At 40.1% G+C, this 22,418-nt stretch overlaps 1 protein-coding gene across 4 annotated transcripts in view; it reads right to left on the reverse strand.

The window, feature by feature from the left end:
* The window catches only part of fhit (fragile histidine triad diadenosine triphosphatase), a 177,824-nt gene that overhangs the window by 18,109 nt on the left and 137,297 nt on the right, over window positions 1–22,418 (reverse strand). For all 4 annotated transcript variants that reach the window (XM_028999255.1, XM_028999254.1, XM_028999253.1 and 1 more), the window contains one exon: window positions 16,644–16,712. In XM_028999255.1, the coding sequence (XP_028855088.1) occupies window positions 16,644–16,712 (69 nt within the window). The remainder of the gene's footprint in view (window positions 1–16,643; window positions 16,713–22,418) is intronic.

The raw sequence follows: 22,418 nt of genomic DNA on the forward strand, positions 1-22,418 counted from the left end.
TAGCGAAAGCTAATTGGCACCGGCTGACGTCCAGATTAACATCTACAACACTGGGGTGCTGGCCAGAGTAGGCCGGCAGATGTTGATAGGCACCATGCTGGCACTAAAGACATGTCAGTGCAGGTGTTGGACTCGGGCAGACAGAAAGCTCAGCTGGGATGTTGCTGGAAAAGGATCATCCTTTACGCCTAGAGACTGACTTCACTAATCAGGAGCAAAAGAGACTGATTCTGCTCACTTTTCCCAACACTAACATATGACAGGAGAACAGTTGATAATGTTAAATTATAATTCATGAGGGTAAAAGCAGATTGTCACTTACAGTGCCAAAGTGAAACTAACACTACAGTAAAAAAATCATGAATGTTCAAATGTCCCCAGGGTTCTTTTAACCCAGCTACTCTGTTCTGAATAAAACACTTTAAACTAGGGCATCAAAAGTGAATATGTTAATCATCATGCAATTAAATTAACATATTTAACAGGGTAAAATAAGTAAGCGACGTTGAAACAACAGAAATTTTGTGTACTGTACAATCTACAGATGCAGGGAGCCCAGGAGTGGCATTGATGTTTCTCACTTAACCTTCAATAAACCCAACTGATTGACCAACACATTTACTAGATGGAATATTACATTGTGCAGTGTTTGCTGCAAAATATTTAAACAAATATTGAATTTAAATAATTTTAGCACACTGTTACTGTCTTTTATTGTCAGAGCACAACTGTGGTCTTCATCATTGTTTTGGTTCCAAAATCCAATTCTCAATTCTGCAATCTGCATTGTCGTAAACAGCATGTTTGGTTTTAGTTATCTTTTATGAAGGCCCCCAAGCTCATATTATAAAATGAAGTTAACGACTTATTAACTTAACATAAAATGATGTTGCCATTAAAAGTAGTTCTTCCAGTCTTTAAAGTAGACAATTACTCCATCTTAATTGATCTGCATTGGAAGTGTCAACATTTATGTGGATCTGAGAAAAAGGAAAGCCACCAAGCCAGTAGGTCCCATCACATTAGAAAACATGAGGTTTCAGTGTGTTGTTTGCCGCCTGCTTCCTGGCTTCTTCTTAATCTCGCGGCTCTCTACCCTCCAGAGCTGTGTTCTCATGCCTGTTTTCCAGCCTTCACACTGTGACCGAACTGCTAAATGCTCAATCTATTCTACCGTGCATCCCACGCAGCGTTGTCTTCGGCACATCCAGCAGGAACAGAGAGAACATTTACCCTGCTTCTACTCCTTTATTAATGCCATGCATGAACCCTCTGATGAATGAGGACTGCAACTGATTCTGCACAAGTTTTTGATGACACCGCATGCCTTTGAATGGAGGCTTTTGGCTCATTTGTGCTTCAGCCTCCAGTCCTACCTGCTCCGGAACCACTAGATCTCACCACATATCGGGCTTTCTCTTGGTCATTGGACTTTTGCCTCTGCTGCTAAAGGACTTCACAGTTTTATAGTGATTAGAAAAATGTGGCAAATAAGTCTGACAAAAGTCCTCAAAACCCCATAGTATTTAAACATTTTTTAATATAAAGTTCATGTATGGGTCTTACAATGTGACCTTGCTTGAACCATGATAACACCTCTGAGATTATTAAGAAAAGGAGGAAACTCATTACAGGTCCTCGGCATAGAAATTAAATTCGGCAAGATTATTGGAGTAGCACTGATAAAAGGCTTTAGTACCTCACCAGCTCTCAAAATGGCCTTGCAATCAGGAAATCCCTCCCTCTCCTACCGTGGTAACTGTATTCCAATGGCATGGCAGAAGAGTTCAAACGTATTTGATGCTTGGAAAATGGTGTTCTTGATGGATGGCTCTAATGACCACAAATGATTATGTATGCACCTAGCTGTTCTTTCTTACATTTTGCTCATGTTCATTCTGATCCTGAGTAACGGCACGCCACAAGTATTTTTAACAGAATTTGGCGAAAGTATAAATATAACACATAATGTTTAAATCTCAACTAATACTTTGGTATGACCTTAATATTTTTCAAAATAGTGGTGTTCTCTTACATTCGGGGTCTAGACAAAGAAGGGAATATCAGTAGATAGTCCTAAACTGTCACACCAGGTAAGAGGCATGAGGCGAAAGTGCATGGCAATGTGATGATTAAAGCTTATATGGAAAAAAAAAAACAGGTATCGCTAATGTGGGTGTAAACCTATAACTACGTCAGATAAGAAAGGCAACCGTTAGGGAACACAGGGCAGCCAGCCATTTACGTTGGTAAAATGGAAGAACCCAGCAGTGGTTGCCTAGTGGGTAAGGAAACGGACCCATTATCGGAAAGTTGCTGGTTCAAATTTCAGACCGCTGAGGTCCCCACAAACTGCTTCCCGGGCTGCCCACTGCTCACTAATGTGATGGGTTAAAGACAGAGGACATATTTTGGTGTGCTGTGCTATGTATCACAATGACAATCACTTCCCTTATTTGCACTTTTGGACATTCTATTTACATAAATGACAAACGCATTCATTACACACACACATATCTAAAATATGAATGTCAAAAGTAGGTCCTTCCACCAGTAGTGGGACTGTGAAATGTGAAAGGGTCTATTGTGTTAATTCACCACTAATTACGTACATCAGCCTACATAACAATACCATTTAGTGTACATTGTCAGTCGTATCACATCCTCAGCTCTGCTCTGCAAAAAAACGTCGGTGACCTGCAGGTATGTAAATGACCGTGAACACTAACCTTAATCTCAAAATTAGACGACGGGAGAAGTGCTGTGCCTTGCAGAAGGAATGTCAAAAGTCGCATGATTTGAATACGTCGCACTCCCCCCAGAAGGAGTTTCATTTTGGAAGTAATTCTCCAGCTCTTGATCAGTCGAGGTGCTTTGCATGTGGCACAGGTACTTTCAGTCTAATTTAAATTCATTACTCCACAGCACATTTTCAAAGATGCCACAGTACAAATTTGTCCCTCTTGCTCTGACACAAAAAAGAAATACCATACAAATCATTGCACGATCATTTAAACGTGCCGCTAATACAATAATATGGCACTATACCCATTTGAGAGTGTGATTTGTAATGGCCTTCTTAATGTCCATTATCACATGGGTTGTACCATGGCTGCTATTTACATAACTGGCACTATTAATTATGCTATGCAATGATGAACTGCACATAAGATGGCATACAAAAAAAAAACATATGTATCAGTAGTCTGTCTTTTTTTTATTCAGCTACTCATTTTGGGTGGGGGATACCCTAGCAAAGCAGGTATGAACTGAAGTAGATTATACCAAACTGAGCTTTGATACATGATGCATTCTGACCTTCAAAGCTGCCTGGCAGGTCCAAACTGTTCTAAATCTCATATTTACTGCATTTTTTTTGTATAAGCCACTTTGAACAGTCAAACTGGCCCCTTCACTACAAACATTGACCTTGTAGAGCTACTTCAAAGGCCCATCTGCTGCGTTACACAGTTTGTCAGTCGCCCACTACATATTTCAAGAACAGCCAGTTTTAGACCAAAGGACCTTGCACACCAGATATGATTTCGTTGTGCGACCAGTCTAATCAACACAGTTACACTGGTTGATTCCACCCAAAATCCAGCAAGAAGCTGCCCTCGGGTCAGAAACTGATGACTGATTAAATCGCATGTATCTCCCAACACAAACAGTGGTCAGTAAGTTTTTGATTGGTCAATTTAAAAGATTGCATTTTGTAAATTACTCTGTACATTCTGTATGTACATGCTGGCCTTTATAAATAGTGAAGTGATTGTCACTAGTGATACACAGCAGCACAGCACATGGTGCACACAGTGAAATTTGTCCTCTGCACTTAACCCATCACCCTTGGTGAGCAGTGGGCAGCCATGACAGGCACCCGGGGAGCAGTGTGTGGGGACGGTGCTTTGCTCAGTGGCACCTCAGTGACACCTTGGCAGATCGGGATTCAAACTAGCAACCTTCTGATTATGTGGCCGCTTCCTTAACCGCTAGGCCACCACTGCCCATTTATCATATTCGGGTGTAAAAATCACTGTACAAGTTATGTGTAAAAATCACACAAGTTTCATGTGTGATTCATAACATGGGTGCACCTGAGCCAATCTGTGCACAAGTCATTGTTCATAAATCCAGCCTCTGAAATCAAGCATAATTTCTGACATGGAGAAGGCCTGGCCCTAACAAATTTGGAGCCCTAAGCAAGATTTTAGGTGGCGCCTCCTTGCTTCACAATAAATTCCACTGCTAATGTAGATATACTCACAAGAAACTGAATAGCTTCATCTTAGATATTATTTTATTTAAATAAACCAATTTAAATACAAATAATAAAAAAAAAACTTGGGCCGGCCCTGATATGGAGGATTGGAAGGTGCTAGTAACACAACTTACAGCATGGGTCCGAACTGACAAAGAAAGTTTGTATACGATCTAAGAGCTGCTGTGAATTTTAGCGTATCGTACACTCATCAGAATATGGAAAATCCCGTATTGTCCATTGAAATGATCCTACACCCATTTTCCTAACGTACACACATTTGATAAATGAGGGACAATAACTTTGTAGAACACTAGAATACATCGCTGTTCTTTAGTATTCCTTAAAGAATATTGGTGCGGTACAGTTTTCAAAAACTGTGTATAATACAAGTGCTCAGTCTATAAATAGATATATGCTTTCAACTGGACCCAAGTGTATTTTTTTATTAATTTATAATTTTTTTTTTGCAATGGAGAGCCACATTTGCATTCTGTCGCTGTAATTAAGCCACATGAGCATAGGCAGATAGCTCATGTCTCGATTGGCCTCACTGATGCCACCACAATAGTCTACTTATTATAAACCTCTCGACAGATCTGCAATTGGGACAAAACAGAAGCAAGAGTTTTGTGCAAAATCATAAGACAAAAAAAGGAGTAAGTGTGAAAACAATGAAGATTCCTATTGAAATGACCAGAAAAAACATCTGAAAATAATGGGAATGAGAAAATAATTTTGGGGGTTCAATCATCCTCATAGAGGGAAAGGTCAGTGCAAATCAATACAGGATTATTGTGAGTGATCACCTTCATGCTGTGCGGAAACACTTCTATCCTCTGGGATGATGATGCCCCATCTACCCAATAGTTAAGAATGACTATAAAATATCCTAACACAATATCAGTGACATAAAGTAATCTGATATCCTACTATCTACTCTGTGCAGGTGTATGAATCATAATAGCATTAAAATGTGAATTAAATTATAGGTAAAAAAAAAAAAAGATCTACCAGAATCAAATTATAGTTTCGCAGCAGGTACTGTACCACACGGCAATCTCCGGATGCGTCATTTACCACTCCCCAGGCAGTTCTGCCCACAAAGGACATAGTTGAAGTAAATCTGAAATGATTTCTGCGAAAGGTTAGCCAACATCTTCCACTCAGGCTCACCTTTTTTTTCTGGCTGTCAGTTTTGATAATGCAGCACTGCTAATGCAAACATTAAAGATTTGATTTATTTTCTCAGTCTTCTGTGAGACCAACAGATGTCTATCAAAGCTTTTTAAGTCTTACTGACACTGAACGTTACTACAAGTGAGCGAGGGAGAGAGTCTGTGTGAGAGTGTGTGTGTGTGGATGTGTATGTGTGTGTCATTACAAAACAAGGGAAACCTAAGATACTGCTAAAGTTGATATATATATATGAAAATAATGCTGAGTATTTTGTATATTTTCATCTATCCTGTGTGCACTGTCTGCTTTGGTCTGTCCCAATAGTCTACTAGATATGATTTTTTTTTCAATACAGTATCAATCTATCTGTCTGTACTATTAACCTAGCTCTTCACAAAGTTATAAGTCTGAACACACATGTTCAATAGCGCGCACACACACACAAAGACATCGATGTCTTAAGCTTGTGGAGAAAATCCATTTGAGTTTAATGTAGAGCAATGGGGTCAGCGAGGCAGCTCTCTTTATTCATCATGTAACTATTTGTCGTGGCCTGACTTTATGGTGTGCTCCGGTTCCATGTTCCGGTCCTGAGTTTGTTGTTGACTGTGTGTCTTCTGTGCGTGATGCCGTCATTACGTCATAAATGTCTAGTCCTCATTGGATCATTGTGTTTTACCTTGTCCTGTGTGTAGATCTCTGTGTCTGTGTTTAAGTAAATCCATTATTGTTGTGAATCATATTTCCTTTTCCAGCCATCAGCCAATTTTACTCTTCAGAGGTATGTAGTGCGTTGCAAATAAAGGGACACAAAACTGATTGTTGTATTGCTTTTACCACACACTATATTCAGTGCATTCGCAATTAGAGAGCATCTGAAGCCTCTAAACGTCTCATTTTTATACCTTTTTTAGTCTACCACACCATAAAGCACTTTACTGGAAATAATCTCTTTGACCCCCACATGAGAGATGTAACTGTTCTGCAATCGCTTGCTGCAGGAAAGAGAACTAGGTGCTGGATTTGTAATCATTAGCTGTCAACCATTCATCAAAATCAGCCTCCGGTTCTCCATTTCATCAACTTACCGCAATCCATTTTTGACTTTTGACGTAATTTGACCCTGCCAGGCAAGTAAATCTTCAAGTCTCTCTTATTTGAGTATTTGCAGATATGGCCATGAATTAATAAAATTCCTGCTCATGTGTGAATGCCTAGTGCGTGTTGAACTTGCACTGACCATTTAAGAACTGTAAATCTTGGTTCAAGCCCAACTCGACCAGGAACTTCCGGCCTATAGTTCCTATCCATTCTGTCTGCTACTATGATCTGTTTCAGTGATTTGGTAAAAGTGTTTTGCATTTTGTAAATTAGTTTTATTAAATATTCTTTTTTTTTTTAATGAAATGTTAATGTGATTTGCAATTTCCTGCCACTGTCGTCAGTGGATATGTATTAATTATCGCGAGAGAGTTGTGAAAATAAATGCTGAGGAGGTGAAAAGGTGAAAAGCCTTTGGCAATTATGATCATTTTGCCACATATTTCCTTTCAGTCCTTATCTAGAGCTCGTAGCGCATGCTTGTTTCGGCCTTGGGTCAGCTCGGGCCTAACTTTTTAGGTCTGATTACAGCTCTAAACCAGATGACCTGCAAGTACAAAAAAAAAAACACAGTCATGGAGACAAAATCACTGATTAGAGCCTCAGCGATGGGATGATCCTTCAAAATTGCTCTGAATCTTGTAAGAAAATAGTAATGAGCCACAAAGACACACTGTTTCATATTCTGTACACACCACCAAGGACCCACATTGTTCTCAGTGTACCTCAAATGGAACCCAACAGAAATCAGATTAGGCCAACTGCCCACAAGACAGCTCTTTTAGCACTTGGCTATTTTTTTTAAGCACCAGCGTGTCTGGCTCCTTGGCAGGCTGCAGTCAGCCATACCAAGCTCTGTAGAACTCAAATGCACAAAGTCCTATGGTCCAATCAAAGTTTGCTCTGCATCCAAACAATGCAAAATGTTCAGCCATGCATGTGGGGAAAACACACATATTGATCCGCAATGTGTCAAATTGAACGAATGTTGGAATCCTGAACCAACACTTGACAAGTGGAGAATGCTAAAATCAGATGGTGCCTTTTTTGAGTTAGTTGCCAAAGATCCTCCACGTGCTGCTAGCCAATTTGCATTTAGAAATGCCTACTATTGTCCGGGTAAAAAAAATAAAACAAGAAAAAGTCAAGTTGATGGCCTTTCCATATGTTCAGCTAAATTAGCCCAATTCGTTTCACAGTAGTTTGAATAATTAACAGCTCCATCATCAGTGAACGCTGTCAATAGCGGATTATTGCAGCCATATTTATAAACTTGACAAATCCAGCGGCCCTGCGGGAGACGGGTTGTGTCTCTAAATTGTTTGCCTCGTCTTCCGCACTCGGGACAGATGGGAATCACAAACAGCCATTGAAAAGAATTAAGGGAGCTTTTTGAAAGTGTCCTGGAGAACAACAGGGGGAAAGTATACTGATTGCTTTACAGGCGAACAGATGTGCCTGGCAAGGATTCATACGCGCATATCAATACATAAGTCATGGTTGTGACGGTGAAGTTTACCGCAGAGTCAGACGTGTGCTTTTTGGTACTGAACTTAGTGTTTTCACACAGCAATGATTCCTTGTCAGGTTGGTTACCATGTATGGTGGGAAGAGGTGAGTCACGTTCTTTGGTCTTTGGACCAACATATTCACCTGAAGCGGATGTAAAACCATAATCATAATTATCCATTTTACTACTTTTACTGAGCTGTGCTCATATCATATTTCATCTGTTAAATTAAATCAGTGCAACACCACAGTGATCTTCCAATCAAACCATTTCTCAAGAAGGGGTTAAAAACAACAACAAAAATGAATAATGTACAACTTTTAGTGGTGTAATTTCCATCTCATTAAAAATGGAGTTTAGCGATTTTCATAACATATCAGTGTTCAGTGAACTAATCCCATGACACAATGTGGTTAAGGAGTTACATGGCATCAGGATATGTTTATTTATCCAAAAGCATATCATACCACAGTGTCACAGCGCAGGCTACATGACAGAGATGGAGGACACAATTTGCATGACTTCACAAGACTAGGGCTTTAATACATCACAGCTTACAAGTGAAAGTGAAGTGATTGTCATTGGGAAACACAGCAAGCACACGATAACACAACGAAATGTGTCCTCTGCATTTAACCTATCACCCAGTGGGCAGCCATGACAAAATGGCAAACGTATATGCGTAATGGGTTGTCCTTACATTCATACTGTTATGGGAAGAGGAAAATCAGCATGACTAACCAAGCATTTGTTAGAACCACCAGCAGGTAAAACAAAAATATGATTTGTATTTTATGAAACCCAAAATGTGCTTCTTCTGGGTCTTTTATCTTTATCTAAGAACTATTGGTGGAAACTCATACCCGGGGACGTGCAAGGGAGGGGGGGGGGGGGTCCCTTGGATAAAAATGTTAACTAGGTAAGTGTCAGCGAGATGGATTGTGCACTGTCAGGGCAGGCAGGAACATGAGGATACATTGATATTTCTCATTACATTGCCCTCTCTCCCCAATGTTCACTAATAACTCTGCCACAAAGGCAAGGGGGCCGGGATGAAAAATTACAGGCAAATAACAACTGAGCGCGGCCCCTCGAATATGATCGCTCTGTCTCAGCATCGTCACACTTTGTGGCGAGAGCTATCGACAAAGATCTAATGAACGAAGCCATCAGATGGCATCCGGCAGGCAGAAAGCTGAAGCTGGAGGAAAAGAGGGGGTCGTTTTTACAGCCGGTTCCTCTTGAGGCCTCACGTCGGTTGATTTGAGTCCAACTGGAATTACCCTGTCCCCGTTCAAGCCCCCTCATCGCTCATCAGATAAGAACAGAATCAAATGACTGGCCTGAAACTGTGTATGCAATTCTCTGTGATTCCAGTTGATTATTGCGATTATGCTGTGCTGCCACTTCAAGTCTGAAAGCATCTCCAAATAACGAATGAGTAAAAAATGATGAATATAAATACAGGTGAGTCTGCATTCCAAATTGCTCTCTATTTGCCTGGCACAAGCTGTGATTATGAACCTACGCTTGTTAATGTAAATGAAAGCCTTGGTGGCCTTTGTATTGTCAACAAGTAACGTAATGTCTCTGAAAGTAAAATATTGTTTATTTCTAAAGCCACAGTCTCTGTGGATGTTCATTTACAGGCTGAATGAGTGTCCATCACAATCCTGTATTTTGGTTGTATTTTGTCATTTACAGTCACATGGTCTGTTGATGCCTCTGAATCCAATTGAAAAAAAAAATAAATCCAACCGTCATGATTATGGTCACAATGTCATGTCTGATGTCTGCAAGACATTGGTTAGGAACGGTTGGTTACACACACAAAACAAAGAGAACTCATTTATGATGGTTGGTTCAAACTACCCCACCCTTCACCATCATCCTTAACATAATAATTGGCAAGAGATTCATTTTAATGCTTTCGAAACCAAACTCTGTAACTCATTTTGAGACCTGAGTAACAAAACTCACAGTTGTATTATAAATAAAAGAAGCCTGTGTGACACCCCGGAGACAGCCAGTGCCAAGGCACCTAATCACAGAGTCCTGAGTAACAATTCCAGGATTATTCAGGACTCCTTGATAAGCAGGTAAGCAGCACTCAGTAGGTGCTGCGACATTGATGTGGACTTGACGTAACTTGTGTGTTAGTTTCTGTTCTGGCACTTTCCTCACGCCTTTGGGTTTGTTTGTGTTCTCCCCTTTCCTGTTCTTTTTGGCCCGCGTGCCGTTTTTGTGTTATTAATAAGTCCCTTTTTGTCATAATGACTTCACTCTTCTTCGCCTCATTCCCTAATCATCATGTGGCTAAATATGACACTAGCTAATAAAAAAAATCATATCATTTTACATGTACAGCATTTGGCAATTGCTCTTATCTACAGAAATGCTTTAAGATGTCTATCATTATAATCTCTCATTTGGTTCACTAGGACCCTGATATGTAATGACCACATTTAAACGAAGAAATTCCTAAAAATAATGGTTTTCAGATTGCATTTGAAGATATTTAGTGACTAAGCCCTATTTAAACTAAGTATTTTCTAAAAATTATGGTTTTCAGCTTGCATTTAGTGACTTAGCTGTTCAAACATCTAGTGGTAATGTGATTAGACACTGGCACACTGTTCATCTATAAACATGCATGGCATATTTTACCATATGTAAAACAGCAGGAAAATAACATATAGATGCATGCATGCATGTGTGTGTGTATGTCTGTGTGTTTGTGAACACGAGCTGAATGGATCAATTTACTTCTACTGGCACCGGTGATTATTACGCCGTCTCTTCAGCTCCGTTCTTCTCCTCTCCACTGAGCCCGAGGAGTAAGATAAAACAACAACACCTACCTAATTGGAGAAAATAACATCATTTCAAGTTATGATCACACACAGACATTGTTACCCCTTAACAAGCGTGGCAGCTCCGTAAATGAGTTCCCACTGATCTCACAGGCGGCTCCACGTGAAAACGCTGCCGCTGCTCCATCTCAGGGTTTTTGCCCTAATTAAACAGCTTTAAAGAGGACTCTCTGGTTCTGAAGAGCGTGCCCGACGTCCTCGGAGCCGCCGCTGCTAATGTAAGTGGAGAAGAGTCCTGGGGTTTACATGACAAAGCGTTGGGGCGCGTGCTCAAGACCGACTGGCAGCCTGAGTGGCTCTCTTATATTGGATTAATAAGGGCAACGCTCGTGTGAATAAAGCTGATTCTCGCCGTTAATTCAGACCTCCTGCTCTGACTGCATTCTTCATATTCTTTCCATCACACTTCAGATTGTTCTTTTGCAAAGGTAATGGAAATAGGAAAACGATACCACATAAATACCTCTGGCAAATATCCGAAAAAAAAACAACCTAAAAATATCTAAAGTTTGCTCTTGAACAATTTTCAAAACTCACATCAGATGAAATCCAGATGATTTAATCTGGCAAATCTACAGGCAATCCAACCACCTGTCCACTGAATCCAATCCCCTCCACAATACTCATCTGGTCATGTACTGTCTTTAAAACAGCCAGGGTTCTTCCAATACTAAAGAAACCCACCACTGATCCTGCAGACAACCAGTGTCTCTTCTCTGATTTCTGTCTATCAGATATCACTTCATCTGTCTCAGAATAACCTCCTAGATACCAACCAGTCTGGCTTCAGAGCAGGTCATTCTACAGAGACAGCCCTTCTGGCTGTTTATGAGAAGCTACATGCAGCCAGATCAGCAAAACTCTCATCTGTTCTTATTCTCCTTGACCTCTCTGCAGCATTTGGTACAGTCAACCACAAGACTCTCCTGTCCATCTTGACTTGGAATCGGGGTTGATTTGCTTCCTACCTTGATGAGCGGTCTGACTTGGAAAGCAGATTCACATCTGCTTCACGCATACTATCCACTGGTGTGCCTTAGGGCTCAGTACTTGGTCCTCTCCATTTCTCCCTCTACACGAGATCACTTGGTAAGATAATTTCCTCACATGGGTTATCCTACCAATGATATGCCACACAACTCATCTTCCCTTTTCCTCCCTCAGATGTACATGCTGCTTCCATCTCGGCTTCCATCTATTAGTCAGAACTAATATTCATCTTCATTCCAGCAGACTCTCTTCACCTCATCAGGATCTTGCTAGAACTCTCAGATCTCTCCTTCTACAACTGTAAAATACTGAAGCTGGTCTACAAATCCAAAAATGAGATTTCACCATCCTACCTCAGAGCCCTTATTATACCTCGAACTGCACCTCGAACTCTCTGAAACTCCAGTACTGCTTGCCCCATCCACTCCACTGCTGAAGGTATGAGGAAGACACTCATATAGACTCTTCTCTGTCTTGGCCCCTAGGTGGTGGAATGAACTTTTCCTCGAGGTCAGAACAGCACAGTATTTTCAAATAACAGCTTAAGACCTTCCTCTTTAGAGAATACTTTCTTATAGTCTAACTTATGCAAGAAAAAAACACAACAGAGTGAATAAAATGATTGTATTCATGGTTTGAATCTTAGTGAACCAGAATTGATTACTTAATTAATGATAACATGAAAGCACATTGAAAGTGATTATCTAGATTCTCTGGAGCCAGGTGTCACAGCTGGGGCCACAGCCTGCACCACTCTGCCTGATAGCAGGGCTCTAATCATGGACAGGTGGCACTGCTTAGGAATCCATGGTTAGGGCCCTGTTAAAAGGAACTGTTGAGCAGCAGGCTGACGCTACTGAATTAATGTGGACCTTGAATCGTACCTTGTGCATTTAGTTTCAGTTCCTGGTAATCACCACAGGCCTACAGGTTTGTTTTGAATTGTTTCCTTTGTTTTGGCCCTTGTGCCGTTTTCTTTTGTATTATTAATAAATCCCTTTCTTCAGTATGTCTCGTCTCTGGGCTTTGTGACGACAGGCTTAACTTTTTCTGTCCTGGGTCACTGTAGACATTTGCAGCTTTTGACTTCTACACTCTACGGGAACCAACATGGGCCCAACAATTGTGCTGTGATCATTTATGCTACTCTATACCACGTATCACTTACTGTGAAAAAGACAAATAGACAAGAGCAACTATTTCACTCTGACAGCATATCAAGAGTTTCACTGGAAGGCAAAATAAATATAGGCTATGCTTGAGCCTAAAAAGTCATTACATCTCTTCGGTATATATATGCATAGACTAGTCCTTGGAAATCTTTCATCTGAATATACTGACAAGTGCTAATGAGAAAATTCAAAGAGTGGGAATTCAGGAATAAAAAGTCTCTTGACTTTATCATGGAAGGCTTCCATTTTTATCATTTAAAGCATATTTAAACCTATCTTAAGGGTGGGTTTATATCCAAAGTGCTAATCTAATGCAAAATGAGACCAAAATGTGAGCCTAAAGCCTTAGTGCAGCAGGCCTCTTAAGATCCTGTTACTTAATTATCAATCTCCTAATGGCCTCATATTGTGAGGTCATAGTATCAGGCGATAAGGAGGGCATACCTTAAAAAATGTACATATTGTAGATTAACCGTATTTAATTTTTATAGAATTGACTTAATATATGAAACAAATCTCAAAGTCAGGGTTTATGCCATGCTGGACATTCACAGTGGTTTTGAAACCTGCCCTCTATCACCTTCTCCCTTAAAATGAAGGAAGCATATTAGCAGGAGGCCAACTGTGATCCCACCTCACTCCCTTATTCTTAGGCTGATTAAAAGGTCAAAACAGTTATTTTTGAGAACTGCTGACCTTTACATGGTGTAATAAGTGGAGACTCGAAGAGGAATTGTTTGTTGAGGAATAAGACCTCAACATTTTCCGGCTGTAATTCTTACCCTGCACCCATGGACTGCAGCTCGGACTGTCATTTCATTTATCAAGCAGCCCTGCCTTCTCATTTGTCTACTTTAGCAGGGAATGCGGTCTATGTGAGGCGTGTTACTGAGAACGGTGGCACTTCTCCTTCAGTGATATCCCAAAAAAGGATTCATATTATTTTAATTATTATCATAGAAGTAGGGATTTTCAATAACTGTTTAGACTTTTTTTACTTTTTTTTGCACTTCAATGGAATGAATAAATGACATTTCGTCAGCTAATTCCACAGTACAGATGCTCACACTTCCACGAACAAACCCATTACATATTAATCCCTTTTACATCTTCTGCCCTAATTTCCATTCCATACGGTCTGGAGATTCACGTCGGGCCGCTGTTTTACAGCCAGCAACAAGGAATAAATCAGTCCTGGGAGGAAGTGTGCCGTGAATATGAAAATCAGAAGCCCATGTAAATCAAGCCACTGCCAGCTGACCCATCTAAAAAGTCAGACGTCTACCTGCACCAGCTCAAACACCAATGTGCACCGACACTCTCTGTTTACTGTTCATGAATTCAGCAGCACTATTGACATGCTTCTCAGCAGGAACAAGAAATGTTTCATTAGAACCAGGATGATTCCAACTCGGGGGGCCCTGTGTGATGGACTTTGAGTTTCCACACATGTCCCTTCATAGGCAGTGGTGGCCTAGTGGGTAAGGAAGCGGACCATTAATTAGAAGTTTGCAAAGATGCCACTGAGGTGCCACTGAGCAAAGCACCTTCCCCACACACTGCTCCCTGGGTGCCTGTCATGGCTCACCAAGGGTGATGGTTCACTTTCACTTCTTTTGCTTTCTTCACCTCACAAATTTTTGCAACTTTTACAAAACAGAGAAAAAGTCCCTAAAGATATGTAAAAATACTAGCATATGGAAATAAGGGAAACAAGTAGTATGTCGGTATATAGGTCATACAAATGACTTGTCCTCATATGTTGCAGAGGATGCATGTGCTTGTTCTTGACCACCAAGATGATGTAATTAGTTGGCCAACTGAGTCCTTTTTTAAAGTTACTTAAACCAACAAGCAAAACCTGGCAACGTCTTCTATTTATTCTGAGGAATTCAAGGAAAATGATCATCGTAACATAGCCTCTCGTTGGCACTATTCAATAACTGCTGGAGAGTCTGCTTAAATGTGTTGTACTGTTGTAACTGCAGCAGCATGGGCTTTAATTAGCATGTTCTGCCTCCATTAACCCCCATATGATTCTGCTACTGGTGCAAACGGACAGTTTGACAAGTTCCATATTTGGTAATCATGGAGCATTCAGTGCAAACCCATATAACTGATGGTGCTTAAAATAAATGTATAAATTTTCAATTTAAGTGTGGAAATGTTGAAATATGCCAGACTTGAAATGACCTGATTATTTGTGATGGAACTTCCATTTGAGATGGAGGTCATTTCTGAACAGAGACTATTTCCCTGCCATTTTAGCCGTTATGCACCCTGACAAGCCGATACACTCAAGGAGAGAAACAAAGAAACAAAGAGAAAACAAGACAAAACAAGTATGATATGCAGTGACAGCTTTTTTTCCCCATCTTCTACTCTGGGAAGGTGACACTTCATAGAAAATTGGAAATGCCATCTGGTATATCAGACGAAGAAGAAGAAGCAAAAGCATGTGTGCACACACACACACACACACACACACACATATAAAAAGCTGGCTGAAGACAGTGTAAGAGTGGGGCTGTCAGGAAGGTGGACAAGCTCTTTATGGCCATGCTGCGCGAGTCTCGTACATCGCAATAAAGTGACTAATAAAACCGCACTCTCGACTCCCATTCTTAACACCACCATGACAAACACTCAAGCCGTCATGTTCTACTGGCTCTGCTGGTGACAAGCAATGTCTTATTTTCTATACAGTAACATGACATAAAACATAATTAATTTCACTAAATGAAGCACGCTCGCCAACAGATGACCTAATCACAGCCTAATTCATGAGCTGAGCTTCAGAAATTATTACATCCATGTAGGCCTATCGTTAACATTTACATAAAGAAATTACCTAAGAAGGAAAAGCAAAGGCAGCAGGAATAAAGTTGTCTCCTAAACAGCCTTTATGAGCGAGTAAATGGGCTTAGTGCGGATTATAAACCACTTAACGCCGAAAGGTGCGGGCAGGGGAGCCCAGGTAATTATTTACAGAGGATGGGGATAAAAAAACACCTCAAAAAGGAAATACAAAAAAATACAAATGGCAAAAGCAACGTTCACAATAACCCTTATGATCGCATGCAAATTAAAAACAAACCTATTTATATTTCGCAGCAAGTCTACTGATCTGGATGCAGTCTATTTCTCGCCCTCCAGCGCTTTGGGGAATTATAAACAAGCTTGCTTGAATTAGATGTGGCTATTAGAATATTCATATCGAACCTCTGCCATTGATATTCATTAGGTGCTATGTCCCCAGTTACAAACTGGAAAAAAAATGTCAAAGAAAAACATATGGATGAGTGCGTTCTTTACACTGTATTAAAATAACTTAATACATAGCAGGACCTACAAGCATGATGGAATGATATCAATCATTTTATGGATAATATAAAGTAAGAAGACAATATGGTGACAATGCTGTCATTATTGGCCTCTCAGAAGGACTGGAAGCCAGTTAGATGCTCAAACCTTTCAGTTCTAACAGCAACCCTCTAGACTGAAGTATGAGACACTGAAGTATAGTCCAGGGTCTTCAACGTCAGGGCAGCACTTACTTCATCGTAGACGCTGTCATTTCGTTCAAAGTCTCCAGCCTTCCTGGGCAGCACGTGGACATGGACATGCTGTAACCAAGGATTTAAAAAAAAAAGGTTATTTTAACACACACAAAGCCCAAAGTTTATCATAGAATATTGCATAAATAATGCCACTGGCATATCAGAATCAGTACAAATAAAAGAATTCATTTAATAAAATGATTCATTATTGCTCATTATTCATTATCAACCACACAGGCATTTCAGCATGCAAAGCAGAATTAATTTTTAATATTGCAGCAGATGTATTGTAAAAGTATTTTCATTTCTTAAATGAATATTCCCAATGCCACCTTGGAAGTTATAACATTACATTTGTTATAACTATTACATTTACAGTGTTTAGCCAGGACTTACAATGACTAGCAAGAAGAGCAATTTAGTATTAAGCCCCTACCATTCATTTTTCAATTCATTTTTAAATGATGAATACATATCACTGTTACATGTGTCCCAAGACCTGTGCATCACATACATCAGGTTTTCAATTAGATTCGTATGGTCCCATCTTGGATAGTAACACATAAATACAACATAAAGAGTATTCTCTCGTTTGGTGTTGGGATGTTGGTAATGATGACCAGTTCCTACCACTGGTGTTCAGATGGGTTGAGCATTTGGTGAGTGAGGCTTACATTTATCACCCACATGTAATAAACATCTTTGTTGCTAAATAAAAAACAATGCCTAAAACATAAATTTTTTTACGTCATTATTTTACCCAAAATTGCATTTGTTGATGTAGATACAGATCAGTTGATACAGTTTGATTGATTATTTTGACTTTGACTACAGTAATTGTGATACAATGTTATATTGTCATTCATGGAGAAATGAAATAAAAAATCATTTTAACCAAACCTAATGTGATCATATGTTTCATATGTTTCACCATGCGTGTTCTACAGACCAAGACAGTGGAAACAGTTCCTTCATTAATTTGCAATCTGATGGCACACGGGGCCTAATTTTACAACAGTGCTGCAAGTCACGGCAAGATACAGCACAATCCACCAAGCACAGATCTGTAAACCGACTTTGTTAGGGGTCCAATTCCCGAGCGTAGCCATCAGCACAGCCGGATTCACAATCAGATCACTCCTGGGGTACAACGCACTTCCTGGCCTATTCTGCATTTAAATTGTAATGTAATGCAATTGAATGAATAATTTCACAGTGTAAATAACACATTTAAAAAAATACTCATTTTAAAAATAGCAAAAAATGTATAATTATTTGAATGCCACGAGATATTTCTTGTTGTACCAAGAGTGAACTGGACCATTTCTTATGAAGAGATGTGTATAATAAACCAATTTCTTCAAGAACAAAAGGCCTTGAATAAAATTAGGATTTGAAAATGAATAAATTAGCTGGGCCAAAAAGCCCAGTTGGTGTAGGTGTAGTGATAATGTGTTATGCCACATTTATGAACAGGAAATGAACTGATAGTACCTATATTGTATGTTGAATAGCACTAGAGTGTTGTAGATCTGTATAAGCTATACAAAACAAACTTGAGGTAGGTACTTAATATGATGAGGAATAATGGCATTAATTATTCAAGTGCACAGTTGCCAGCTTGTAAGGACATGCAATACCCAGTTTATTGGCTAAAAACTAATAATAAAAGAGTAATAATGCTAATAATGATGTATTAATGAAAAACTGTAATACAATAACAGTAATGAAGTAACAATGAGAAGTAATAATCAGCATAAGTGCAAACAGCAGAACAATTGGATGCTGAGAATCAAGAATCTTGATGTCATTCTATTACTAATCTATGGAACCTAATGGCTCTATGCTATTAATATTCTACTTTCAGTCCACTATTCCAAAAGGAATCCCATCTAATATATTCTTTTTAATTGCACTGATCTTCTTCCAGAGGAACTGAGCTGACCGCTTTATATATATTTTAAGGTGCAGAATTAGTGTGTGTAGGTCGCGTCAGTGAGGTTTGAGTAATTAGGCCCAGGTAATGTATTCCCACATCAGGTCAGCGAACGATAACCTGATCTAAGGCAAAACGAAGACAACATGAAGGCCTAAGACCTAGAACAATTAATCTCATTTTCCTACCGAGAAAAAAAAAGGTTGCAGCATAGCATTGAGGGAACGGCCCAAAATAAACAGCACGTTGTAGAGCAAGTGTACGCTGTTCTAGTCTGTTCTAAGAGGTCAGTGTGCACAGGGATCGCCTCGCACACTGCTGGAGGCAGAACATGTGTGGATACAATCTCTCCTGCTGAGGCGCCATCAAGCCTCTATTTGTATTCAGCTTCACACCTGATGGATGTGATCACACTCCACACACTCCTACTTGTCCAAAGTTCTTTTCCTGTTGCACTTTTTTTAATGATTACGGCTTTTTAACTTCAACTTTTAAAATGTTCAGTTATTACTTAAAAATTTGGGTAAATGCTTCCATTTCACAACAAATATGAGAAGCAAAGCAATAAAGCATTGATGAGAATGTCTTCTAATTACACTCAATGTTGACAAGGGGTTAAGGAAATGCTTATTTGTGTCACTAGGAACCATCAGACAGTGACATGCTACTGAATAATTAGGCAACAACAATGAAATTGTCATAACCCATCATGTTTGCAGTAAAAGCCTCCAGTTTGTCTGCTCTTTTCATTTTAAAATGATTTTACTCCAATCCATCCATCCCTTCATCTCCTCAAATTGCCTCTACAGGTCTGGCTGCCTGGAAGCTGGTGCAACACACCAGTGCCAGTTTAGCATCATTGGCTCACCTAACCCCTGCTAATAAGAGCCACTGCCATGACAAACGACAGGTTTAGAGGGTGCTTAGTCATAACTAGGCACGTCTCGGTCACCAAAGGAGAGATGGTGGACCTAGTTGCCACTGCATTACTACAGAACTATGCAATTTGTAATGAAAATGTTCATTGCTTTGTTCATTATTGCTATGATCAAAAGCCACTTCATAAGTTGTTCATTAACATGAGCGAATGATAAGAAAGTGTTCGGCATAAACCTTGACTGGTGGAAACCGTCCCTGTTGTCCAACTTAAGGTGGTGGAGGGAAGATGCTACAATTCCTTCTGTTCATTCCTTCCTGGGTCTTACATTAAATGTACAGAACTTCAGATTTTGTAGAGCGATGTGCATTTGGAAGAGATGCCCTCACAGCCTAATAGTCCAGGAAGGATCAAGATGTGCCATTACTGCTAGGAAGACTGAATGCTCTCAAAATTAGTTCAAGGTTCAAATCATGACTGAAATCACACTTGTGCAACCAGCAAATTGTACAGTGTCCTTAATTAGTGTCCTTCCAGGAGCATGTTCTTCATCACTTCTACAGAATTCCAAGGTTCTACAAAGATGCTCACTGCTTCTGCTTGTGACCCCAAGCATTTCAATGGGGAAAAAGGCTGAATTCCTGGCAGATTATGCAAACGAGCCTCAGCGGAGCGATTAGTTATTTTGTTACATCCTGATCAAAACCATCTGTGGTGGAAAAAGTCTAAGTGCCCTTGACTCTGGCCAATGAACCACTTACGTGTCCTGAATCAACGAGTAACTAATTAGAGAGCAGCTGGGTGGGTCATGGATCACTGTCACGAACGCACGATGGCTGTCCCCAGACCAGTCGGTAAATTCCATTCACTATATACAGTATATACCTGTGAAAAGTACGAACTGCGACGGGAAGCCGACTGTCTTTTCACCCACCCCCCTTTTTTTCCTGCCTAATTAAAACCGATGTCTATTAATTAGTTTCTGACTGAAGACAAATGAGGAAAATGGCTGCAGTGCTATTTATATTGTTTAGGTTAAATCTAGTCAGACAGGCAGACAAATGTATTTTGTCATGAACAGCTGCGTTCCTATTAAAACGGGGGGCAAGAAGGGACGGCAATTCTGCACCAAAACTACTAATTAGATGAAAGGGTGACAGTTCCTGCATTTACCCAGCCCCACTGCACTACCGTGCATTTATTCTCATCTGATTACGCCAACTTAAGCAAAATGCTCTCATCTTGTGTTGCCAGGTTCAATATATTTTTATCAACTAAACGCCTTTTGGCCATATTGCTGGCTGATAACCATGTCGTGCATGCGGCCAGGTAAACCCTCAGTTACATATTGAGACATCCCATGATTCATTTCATGAGCTGCTTCTGCGTTTTCTTATAAAAAAACAAAACAAAACAATGAAACTCAATTTTGCCTTATTGATGCGCAGATTTGTCTTCTGCATCCGCCGCCATAGGAGCGGAGTGTGCAGAAACTGTATTTGCCTCTATAGACTCCTGCGCCTTTTATTCAATCAAATGGGCATTTTTATTGCCGGTACGGAGCACCTGATTGCAATATTCCGTCTGAGAAATGGAAGCGCGGCTCTGCTGTAGCAGGTGCGCCGTGTGCCAGATAATCTGTTTTCATAAAGGGTCTGAACGGGATTCTAATTTAGAGTAACTCTGGTTCAAAATGAGGTTATAAAATATGGAGATTATTCCACTGAGTTAAGGAACTGCTGGAACAATCCCTCTTTATTACAGGCTTCAGTCAGCATAGGGATACCGAGGACTATTCATCACTGTCATCAACCAAATATATTTTTTTTGTCCTACTAAAGCTATTCATCTGCCTATTAAGTGAATTTACCTATCTGCCATAACAGTATGACAAATTACAGGTGAATACTGATCAGCTTGGTTTGTGGGAACATTAACACCTACCACCTATATAAATGTTGTTGCTGACCAAACACACCCCTTTCTTCCTTTGATTGAAATGGCCTTTTTTCCACAGTTAATGTGCCACAGTTTAATGTTCTACACTACAAAAATGCTTCACAGTTGGTTTGAGGGATATAACAACAGGTTACCCAAGACCTCATTCCAGTGGAATTGCAATTTACAGGTTGGTGGCAGATATCAGAGGTCAGAGGCGGTAAAAAAGGGACCTGCTCAATATTAGGTCATTATGGCTGATTGTACAGTACAGTGTACAGTCTCTAAAATCTATTCTCGAACTGGCACTAAGCGCAGAGCTGCACGCAGGCTTGGGGCTTGTTCACTTGTGCAAGGTAAGGCATCCTCAGCATTTAAAGAAATGGATCAAGAAAGACGATTTACTTCCAGTTTTGTGGAAGTAAACAGTCTATAAATGTTACAGGGGGAAAAACAGAAATATTGATGTATTCTTGTTCAGATGCTGGCAACAAAATGAGAACAGGGAGGGCTAGACTGATGACACAAGGCAGAATTTTACACCTCACAACCACTGAAACTGAATCGGCTCTTCAAGAAGAAAAGTTCTGCACAAGGCCGAGAAGAGTATTTGACTATTCAGTCGCTCAAATCGTTCCATTTATAAAATGTATTTGAGCTTCATTTTTTTTTACTTATCTCAAAAGAGTTTCTATAAAACAATAAGTCGCTGGCTAAGTCATTAAAGTCCTAATACAAAGAGAGATTCTGCTTTTCAAGCAGATGAAAACGTGGCAGTAAAATGTCCCAACCGGCCGACTTTTTTCGTCCATTTATTATTCATGGTGGTTATTTTATAGTTGATTTAGAAACTGCTCAGGCAAAATGACAGGAGGCCCAGAGGCTGTCTGTGAACCCGGCTGCATCCAAGACGCCGTGCCAAAGCCCCACAGACTCCCTGAAAGACTCCTCTGCCAACCGCTGCCTTATTCAAATCTGAATCTGGAAAATAGGCAAGGGGGGGGTGCGGGAGTTAAATGTC

Source organism: Denticeps clupeoides, chromosome 12 (genome assembly GCF_900700375.1).
Source record: "Denticeps clupeoides chromosome 12, fDenClu1.1, whole genome shotgun sequence".
NCBI classification, from domain to species: domain Eukaryota; kingdom Metazoa; phylum Chordata; class Actinopteri; order Clupeiformes; family Denticipitidae; genus Denticeps; species Denticeps clupeoides.